Source organism: Olea europaea, chromosome 16, assembly GCF_002742605.1.
Source record: "Olea europaea var. sylvestris chromosome 16, O_europaea_v1, whole genome shotgun sequence".
NCBI lineage: Eukaryota > Viridiplantae > Streptophyta > Magnoliopsida > Lamiales > Oleaceae > Olea > Olea europaea.
This window is the reverse complement of record NC_036252.1, coordinates 17,309,032-17,319,660: the sequence shown is the minus strand read 5'-3', so window position 1 is coordinate 17,319,660 and position 10,629 is coordinate 17,309,032. Positions and strand designations below refer to the sequence as shown.

Here is a 10,629-nt window from a genome sequence, read left to right as displayed (position 1 = left end):
TAAGAAAATGCCTATTTTAAGAGTTGGAAAAGGAATCTAATTTGTTTCATAAGAACATCTCCAAGTGACTTTTTATTTATAATAAAGAATATCTTCAAATTAGAGAGTAAAATTTTTTATATAATCCAATCACAATTATCAGAATTAGCCCGATCATCAACCCAGACAAATCATCGCGTCATTGGGTCATTGGTTCAATTGGTGGTTCAGTGGTTCAACAGGTGTGTTATTGCTAGATTATAATATTATTTAGAAAATAATTTTTATGAGTTGCAAAGATTCAAATTTCACCCTTTGCGTATCTGGAAAATAATATTGCTTGACCGATTTAGTAGGGAAAAAAAAATATTGCTATGACCAATTTAGTAGAAAACCTATACATAGAACCGGTTCCTATTTTGTGTGAACTAATCTGGTTCGAACGACTATTAAATGCAATCATTATGAATAAAAATAGAGAGTGTGTTTGGTTTTCGAATTTTAAGAGTCAATCTCACTCTATATTTATAGTATCTTCAAGAGACTCTCTATTTTTAAAGTACATATTTAATAATTTAGAGAGCATATATAAATTTAAAGAGAAAAAATTTTAAGTGCTCCAAGAGTCTCTTTATTTTTATTACTTGATTTTACTACTCCTAAAAAGTATTTATTATTTTTCTCCATCTTTTATTTTTACTAGCTTCCATTCAAATTATTATATTATTTTTTACCAAAAAAAATAAAAATAAAAATTGAAATGGTTTGAGTGTATTAAATTACAGCGAGCGAATTTGGCTAACCCACTTTTTATTTTAAAATGTTAATTTAAGGGTTGACTCTTTAAAATAGAGAGAATCTTATGTTTAAAGATTCTTTTGAAGATACTCTTATAAAGTTAGAATAAAGAGTCCTTTCAAATATTTTTTAAGCATTAACTATCTAAAATAGAGAATATCTTTTTATTTTTATTTTTAAAGAGTTTGTTAGATATGCTCTAATGGCTCCAACTTGCACTCAATATAATTAATTCTACTTTTTCAAATAGACAAGTTATTCCTTTTTATCAAAAATATTTTTGTAAAAATGTAAATTCTACTAATTAATGCCACCATAGTATAACAGTTATTATGCTACAAAAATATTATCGATAAAATGAAAAAACAATGACTCGAAATAAGTAGAACTATGAGATGACCATAAGACGTCACAAAAACATGACATTGAAAATCAAAGATTCACAACAACTACGGGTTTTTATGACATTTTCTTTCACTATTGTGTTTCCAATGAAGTTTCTCTTTCTACAATTTTGACAATTTGCAACATATCTTACTCAATCTCTAAGTTCCCTCTTATTATAAAATCATGTATACAGTGGCAAATCCAAAATGTTGACTCAGCACGGGCGGCCTTTAACCGTGGACCGCGGATCGCAGACCTCAATAAAATATTAAGAGCTCGTTTGATTACCCTCTCTCTCTCTTTTTTTTTTTTTGCAAAAAATACATTTTGGGATAGTGATTTGATGGAGAATGTGTAGTTAAAAAAAGTTTTGAATTTGTGTGTAATATTATTTTATTAGCAATGTTTGATTGAAAATAAGAAAAGAAAAAATGTATTATGAAATAAATGAGAATCAAACAAGGCTTAAATTTTAAATAGAATAATTATTTTGCTGGAGTTGAACATATATAATTCTAATATAAAAATAAATCGTACTCATTAAATGACATGGTTGCTTTATATAATTCAAAGGATAAGCGTGAGTTCAATATTTTTGAATTGCATCAAAATCCCTAAAATCTAACATATATTATTTTGTTAAACTTAATGGTACAACTTAGCAATTATCATAGTGGCCAAGCATTCAACATTTTCAAGAATAACTCACAAGTTCGAATCTTCTCTAGTGCAACCATTATTACAAGAATTTTTGATAAAAATTGGATAACTAAAAATGTTATACAATAAATTGGGTGGCAAAAGGTTCAAACCCGGGACTTCCAAGACAACATTCCAAGCACTAACCAACGTGCCTAGAAGAAATGGTTGAAATAATAATGAATTACCAATAATATATTCTAAATCTTTATCTATTCTCAACATAAAAAAGGCTCTCGGCCGATCCGTTACGCGCGACCGCGGGGGCTCGCCAAGTGCTGGATCCGCCAATGCATGTAGATAAAAATAATAATCAATAATTAAGTGTTAGAATATGGCTTTTAATAAAATTAATATTTTAAAATGAAACATTACTTCTGGATATATATAATGAGAGCTTAATATGCTCAAATAAGTTAATCACATTTTGAGATTGATACATCGAGAGCAAGTTTGGTCCAGATTTTAATCCAATTAATATCAATTTTTTAACAGTTATTTCACTATTCCAACCGTCATTTTTGAATTCTTCTTTCACAGGTAGGATCTACTTTATCTCTAACGATAAAAAAATTAATTAACAAAATCCCTACCAAACAAGCACTAAACATGCCATCAACATATTAGAGATTGTTAATGATAGAATACATAATTAATTAAATATAAAACAAGTACTGATTGAAGAAAATTTATCCTAAAGATCTCAATAAAGTTAATTTTTCAATATGGCATGTTCATCAATCAAATTTTTACAATTTATTTTTAATTTTTTTTAATTTTTAAGTTTACATTAAGAAAACTCAAAATTTATACAAATTTGAATGTATTTCTAACTTAGGGACATCATTAAATCCGTATTTTAGTCCCCATTTTGTAAAATTTATTTTTTTCTCAAATAAATTTTTAACCTCACATCATAAAAATTCCAACTTTTATCAATTTTTTAATCACACATTTCACAAATTTATTTTTTTCTCAAATAAATTTTTAACCTCACATCATGAAAATTTCAACTTTTATCAATTTTTTAATCACACATTTCACAAATTTATTTTTATTTTTATCAACACATGTTAAAAATCTAATTTGTATCCAAATCAAACATGTGCTAAATGTGAATGCTGAATTTTACACATCCTGCTCCTATAATCGAGAACCGTGCCATTGAAAATTTAGCTGCCAGCTTTCATTACAAACAAATAAATGTTCGGTCACCTGTTTGAATCTCTTAAATATCTCCTTTAAATAATGGAATTAAGTTGCCACCTGGCTACAAGATTAAGAGTATGTTTAGCGAGTGATTTTGAGAATTGATTTTTTGATCGTTAGGAGAAAAGTGGGGTCCATCTATGAAAGAAAAAGTCAAATATGATGGCTGAAATAGTGAAATAACAGTTAAAAAATCAATTTTTTGATTGAAAAAATTGCTCCCAAACAGGCCTACCTATTCTTTTCCAAATATTCAATAGTAACCTACCTATTCTTTTTCAAAATTTCAAAAAAATTATGACTAAGACATTAGAATCTTGTTCAAAATCTTTTGTATTTTTTAAAGAACAGTAGTGTGAAAGGTTGAAATTTAAGGTCTGAGCAATAATTGTTTTTGGATACGAGTCATAACATAATTAGTTGATTTATAACACGTTTTATTTATTATTTATTTATTTATTTATTTATTTATTATTATTATTATTATTATTATTATTATTATTATTATTATTATTATTTTAATTTTGATGAATGGTAGGTTCACTTGTATGTTAGGACCATTTTCAAATTTAGGATAATGCCAATAAGCCGTATTTATAGAATGGGATGGGAAAAGGAACTTAAATGGCAACTTGTTAACATAATTGCTTTCTAAACTCACTCAATATAAATTAGAGGTCAGGTGCTCCTAACGATTTGTCCGCTTGTGTGAAGATAAGCTACGTGGATATGAGTGAAGTCAGAATCTATCGACTACATCATTTATGCATAAACCGATGTCAACCGATGTAAAGATTTGCATTTTCAAGTTCAAGAAAACTCAACAATTTACGTCAAATGCTTAACTGTTGGTTTGAATGAGTTCTTTAAAAACACATTTCAATATCACTTTTATTTTCTTTATACTTTGAGATATCGAAAACGTTGACTTGGAAAAGATGAAAGAAACTCAAGTCTCTCATTAATCTAAAATTACACCTATTGAATTCATTGGATCCTTTTACCTGAGTTTTATATAATACCACATTAATGATATGAGTTTGATGTATTATGATGAATTTCAGATGAAAAAAGAATAATGGTTGATGCAATATGCTAGTCATCTTTGAAAATAAAAAATAAAAAAATTCAAATTAAATCCAATTTTTGTTTTTGTTTTTGACTTTAGAACCGAGAATCGGATTGAAATCGATCGAATCTGAATTTTAATATCCAGAATCGATTAAAAATTGATAGAATTGGAGAAACAATTGGCGATAGTCCGGTTCTAATTTCGTCCCATAGTTTTAATAATTTTTGTCCATCTCTATGTAAATTGTATTCCATCAATTAATTAATTTTATAAAAAAATGTACTGAGACAAAATATGTGTATTATAATCAGAGAGAATGATGTACCATATATTTATATTTTTAGAAGTCTCCAGAACCTCTTATAATTAACCATGAAATTGACCCATTGAAAATTCAGCTACCAGCTTTCATAAAATACAAAAAATAGAATGAAAGGTCATTTATTTGGAAAATTATTGCAGAAGAATTCCAGATACTCACATGGGAGTGGGCTTCATATGAGTAAAATAATTGAAAAAATTACCCACCAACCTCACGCTGTTTGTATTTAGTAAAGGGCCTATAAAAAGCTTTTCTGTACATCTAGCGGCTCTCCATTTATTTGATGTCACTTGACTACCTTCATAAAATAATGAATAATGTTATTTAGTCCCGCTTAGATTATGACCCCATTGCATGTGGCATTAATGTGATATTAAATAATTGGTTAAATAAAATGTAAAATAAAATGACTTATTTCATTTAACTTATTATTTAATGTCACATTAAAGTCAAGTAAATTGATATTATAATTTTAATGAAATTAAGTCCCTGTTTGTTTCTCATTTTCCTCTATTAAAACGAAAAATATGACCGTTATCTATTACATCAAATCACCAAATTTGAATTTATATATCTTGTGTGGGGGGCATAACGACTATATTTTTCATTCTTATTTTTACAAAAATGAAAAACAAACGTCTCCTAAATAGCATTGCTCTAAAATAATGGAATTAAGTGGCCACTTGGCCACATTATTGACTTTTTATGTAGTCACTAGTATGACATCACAATTATTGACGTCACTTATCAGCTTCAATTTTTTCCCCTTTGTTTAATATCTTGGCATATAGTGTGTTTTCAATACGAAATTGACTGTTAAGTGTCAAATGGATGATATAGTTTCTTATGGACCATCTATGCTATAAACTAGAAAGACTAGGACCACTTTGCTAACTTTTTTAGACCAACTTATTAACACTAATAAGTTGGAGGACTAGTAGTGCAATTTTCGTTTTTAAAATAGAAGATTTGTCTCAATCATACCCCTTCAAGCCTTCCACTAGCATAAAAGAAGATCGATAGCTTCCATTCCTTCACAGCACTAAAGAAGCACACTCATTACTGCATAATTGATTCTCCAAAAAATATGGCTATGCGCATTCACAGTCTTCCATGCAATATACAAAGTTTCACTGCAACAATTGCTAGTTTAAGCATTATGATATTTATATCTTTTATCAGCTCCGTTCATGGCCGAATTCTGAGAATCAATTCCTCTGATGATTTAATCTCAGATGGAATTGATCATGTTCATGATAAATCTCAAACTCTTACTGCAAATGATGTTCCTGTGTCCGTAAGCACTTGTCAGCACACATATGGCTTCCTACCATGTGCAGAAAATTCTGGAGGATACATTTTCCAAATACTGGTTTATCAGGGTCTACTAGTATTTGGAGGAATGCAGCTGAGCATTGGGAGCAAGGTGTTCTTTAAAATCCTTGAAATAAAATTTCACACAAGCAAATATGTTGGTATCATTTTCCGCATCCTTATGGGGCTACCATCAATGATGATGATGATCAGTAAGTTATAATTCATCTTTTGTTTACTTCTTAACAAAATTCGAAACCTTAAGCAAATCTACAAAATGATAAAGGAAACAATAATTGTTTGTAGTATCTGGAGTTTTCGGTAGCAAAGAGACAGCTCAGTCTCTGGTGTCACTTGGAGTGGGTATCTTTGCTGGAATCACTGTCTTTACTCTCACGCTGCAGTGGGGTATATGTCTGATATATGGCGCGAAATATTTGAAACGTAAACAGGAGTCTACGGATTCACGATCTGTACATACATGTTTCTTGCGAGTCGAAGAAAAATTCAATGAATTAAAAGGTTTGCCTCTTTCACATGAATTAGTTGATCTTTACAATTTAAAAGTATAATTGACAATTCTTTCTTAACTGCAGATAGCAGTGTTGAACTCCAAAGTGAAACTTGTAATGTAGCTGGGGTTATGCTTCTTTCTTTGATTCCTTACATTATTCTGCAACTAGTTGATATCTTCAGTGCATCCCACACTGTGCTTTTGATAGCGTGCATAGTGTCTGCCGCATTTTTACTTTCATATTTTATCTATCAGGTAATATGGTTAAAAGCTAACCTGTATTACTCTTGATTTCATGTACAATATTGCTAATTTCCTTTTTCTTTTCAGATTTGTGATCCCTGGATGCAGCTATTAATTTCAGACTACTTGCAGTATGAGTTTGTAACAAAAGTGCTTTTGCGTCATGTGGAAAAGGAGGGAAATATTGTTCAAGAGAACGGAAAACTTAACTATGCTCTCATCAAAAAGTAAATTTTGAAGTATTATATGCAGATTTCCTAATTATCTCCAGTGAAGGCTCTCACTGTATACTTGTCTTTGCAGGGTATTTGATAAAACAGATAAAGATAAAGACGAGCACATAACAAAAACTGAATTGGAAGAGTTGTTGGAAGGACTCGAGCCAGGGATGTCCCACAGTGATGTACAATCAGCTGTTCATAAGACAATTGAAAATTTTGATCACGACAAGGACGGCAAAATCAACCTAAATGAATTCACCAAAGCGTGTGAATTCTTATCTAAAGATGGTGATTTCTTTTCAAGAGAATTTTCGGACGAGGCAAGCTTCCTAATTCAAGCAAATTTTAAAACTATTGATACTAATGCAATATCTTGTGAAAGTTTTATTTGCAAGATGTTGCTCCATAAATGTATTTAGCAGTGTTTTGAAAATCGGACTGCTCTGACGGGAAAAACTGAGAACCGGGCAGAAATCCAGTTCGATTATAGAGAATAAACTAAATGAAAAGAAACAACCGTCCGGTTCAACCGGAACCTGTGAACCAGAAGTGGGTTTTGCGGGTTTAAAGATTGATATTTGTCCCCCCAAAAAAAAAAAAAAAAGAAAAAAGAAAAAAATGGTGAAGTAGATAACAAAGCTTCCGTCTCCTGGGTCAATACTCACCGATGTCCCACCATCTCAACCGTGAAACCTTCATATTTCATTTTATTCCTAATATTTAAATACACAATGAAAGTAGAAAAGGAAAAAGCACAATATGCGCGCGCGTACACACACACAAAAGAATTTGTATGCATGATAGCGTGAGAAATAAGAGTAGACGTCGGTAGCAGATGTCGGTAATGGGAAGAAGAAGAAAACGGCACTTTACCAAAAAATGAAGAGAAATGAGGCAGCCCTAGAATATAGGTTTGGACTTTGGTTAGATGGACTTTTTATGCATTTTAAAGTAATTTTAGGTCCATTTATTTATAACGTAATTGTACATTAAGTTTTATTGATTAACTAATAGATTTTAGAATTAAAATATTAATAAAGTTTTTTAATTATATTTATAAATTTATATATAAATTAATTATTTAATTATTTTAATTTCCGTGTCGACCCCGGTTCAACCTCAATTCGACTGGTCAACCCTTAACCCTTTAGCTTCTCCGGGTTAATGGCTATGCCGATTTTCAAAACATTGGTATTTAGAGACCTATCATTATTATGTAACTTCTTTTACTGTATAGGATGAAACTAAAATATCCACACTCTTGATTGTATTCTATCCCTTGTAATTTAGCATAATTCACCTACAATTTACTTAAACACCATGCCACTGTCAAGTGCAATGTGCATCAATTATAGTTTTTGAAATTAATTATAACTATATATCTTATTCGGGTTGATCTGCAGATCTTTCAACAGTTTTACCTGATGGGAAAACATCATAAACTGGGAATTCATCCAATAATGTCAAAATTTCTAGTGCACGCTCAAAGCAAACTACCTGACGGAGAATCGCTTATCGGAGAAGATGGAAAGGCCAACATTGAGACAATTAAGAAGTAATTTATTACAATTTGCCTGTTTGTTTACTAGGTTTGACTGAAATTCTTCACAATATTCTTTTTGTTCTGGCAGCCTCTTTGGACAATATGCCATTCATGATAACAATGAGATATCAATATATGAATTAAATGAAATAATCAGACCAGTCAAATTCGGAAAATTGAAGCCGAAGCCGAAACCTGACGATGTGGTTGGAACGATTGTTTACCATTTCGATTATAAAGGTGATGGTAAAATAGATAAAGAAGAATTTGTCCATGGAATAAAGAAATGGGTGGATGAAGCCTTTAAAATTGCCAAATGCCTTGACAAGAATGAAAGCTTGAAAGAATTTGACAGGGTGAGAAAATTATTTTAACTTTCTACATAAGCTTTTTGTTATGCTTTGTACAAAGTCATCCATTTTTCCTTTCTCCTCCCTTAACTTGCAGATAGTATGGGAGAAGCTCAATCAGCGACACACTTTCTGGAATTTTGTAAAATCTGTCTCTAGAATAGTTTTGGGTATTGTTATAATGACCTTCGTTGGAGGACCTCTCACGACTAGTATCCTACAGTTATCATATGCCATAGGGGTGCCTTCTTTCTCCATCTCATTTGTGATAGTGCCATTGGCAATGAATACAAGAACCTTAATAGAAGCTATCTTTCCAGTTAGTAAAAAGACTCAGAAAACGGCATCTTTAATTTTCTCCGAGGTCTCTCTCTCTCTCTCTCTCTCATACACACACGCGCGCTCACACGTATGCACACATTACAATAGAGCATTAAAGAATTTGTGAAGGACTCCCTGGTGAAATATTTTTTATTCAACTTGCAGATTTATAATAGCGTTGCAATGAACAACATCTCGAATTTGACAATTCTGTTAGCAGTTGTATATGTGAAGGACTTGCCATGGGATTATTCAGCAGAAGTGCTAACTATTTTGGTTGTCTGTGCCATAGTAGGGATTTTGGGATACTCAACTACAAAATATCCTTTCTGGACTTGCTTATTAGCATTTTTTCTCTATCCATTTTCCTTGGCGCTGTACTGTTTTGTCGAACTTGTTCTTCACTGGAACTAAACAGATCATGTATCTCAGGTTTCTTAGCCTCTTCCGTCCAAATAAACATGTTGTGCTATCTCATTAGGAAAGTAATAAAAGTGATATTATTGCCTACGAGCATCATGTTATGTTCATAACTATCATTTGAAAACTCCCGTAACAAATTGCCAACGTAACATCCACGATCAATTTATCTAATTTAAAATCAAAGCATTTATTGAAACGGGCTTCTGAAAATCTAGAGTCTGTATTCCACAATTTTCGGAATATAATTTATGCTTCAGTGACAAGAACTCGGTAGAAGATACATAAAGAGTACAAATCTATTTTTTGCATTAGATCAGCAAAAAGTTAATTCTATGCAACTCCTCTTAGGGAATAGTTAACTTCAAATATACATAAAAGTAATTATTTCATTTTTTCTATCTATCTTTAACTACTCCACTAATAAATTGTATACATAAAGACGATTCGTTTTCCTTTTGAAGCCCTCTTCTACATAGAGAAGTGTTATCAAAACAACATTATTCAAAAATCAATTTATTCAAATTATATAAGCACTAACCTTCACAGAGAGAGAGAGAGAGAGAGCATAGGAAAAAATATGCATTGTTTCTGTGTGAATGTTAAGATTTGTACTAACACGACTCATCTCAAATCACCCGACCCGAAATGTGACGTGCGCCAATGATAGATGCTGACTAGGTGTCAAATCTATTACCAAGACTGACTATGAGTTACTACAAAATGCGCCAAAATCAAATACAATGCAAAATATAATGAGATGGGCCCAAATTACTTACTTTATGCCTCATCAATATGAGTTTATAACACTCAACATGTCGTGTGGCTCTCATTCCGAAATCATTAGGCCCTTCCAGCTAAAAAGAATCAATTGCTACCTGTAAGAAAATTATGGAAAAATATATGAGTTGATAGCTCGGTGAATGGAGAAGTTAGAAAATAATTATACTTTTTCATTTAATCATTTTTCTCATTCATAGACATCAAGCTCATATTGTTTAGTAATTCACACGATAGCCTCATAAAATTTATATAAAAAAAAAAGAGACATTCTCGTAACTCTGTAAATATCATCTCATATTCACGATATAGTCATCAGCTGATATCAATACCATTATCTCATCACATTACATGTGATCTACCAAAAATGTACCCTCTAACTAAAATATATGATCCACCCATTGGGCTAATTACTTTTGCCACGGGCCTTTGGCCTCCTCCGTGAATGAAAGTCGGT

General features: G+C 31.2%; 1 protein-coding gene across 1 annotated transcript; it reads left to right on the top strand.

Annotated features, from left to right (window-relative positions):
• Positions 1-5,520: 5,520 nt before the first annotated feature.
• LOC111412331 (sodium/calcium exchanger NCL-like) lies at positions 5,521-9,482 on the top strand. The gene is made up of 9 exons (XM_023043220.1): positions 5,521-5,992; positions 6,087-6,302; positions 6,377-6,549; positions 6,625-6,764; positions 6,841-7,078; positions 8,162-8,313; positions 8,390-8,657; positions 8,749-9,015; positions 9,138-9,482. Exons 1-9 carry the CDS (start codon positions 5,554-5,556, stop codon positions 9,384-9,386), a joined length of 2,142 nt encoding a protein of 713 aa, XP_022898988.1. The 5' UTR covers positions 5,521-5,553; the 3' UTR covers positions 9,387-9,482.
• The last annotated feature ends 1,147 nt before the right edge of the window (positions 9,483-10,629 follow it).

Coding starts and splice junctions, on each gene's coding strand:
- LOC111412331 (XM_023043220.1), top strand. CDS start 5,554: ATGGCTATGCGCATTCACAGTCTTCCATGCAATATACAAAGTTTCACT. Junction 8,314..8,389: donor AACATTGAGACAATTAAGAA/GTAATTTATTAC, acceptor TTGTTCTGGCAG/CCTCTTTGGACAATATGCCA. Junction 9,016..9,137: donor CATCTTTAATTTTCTCCGAG/GTCTCTCTCTCT, acceptor TTCAACTTGCAG/ATTTATAATAGCGTTGCAAT.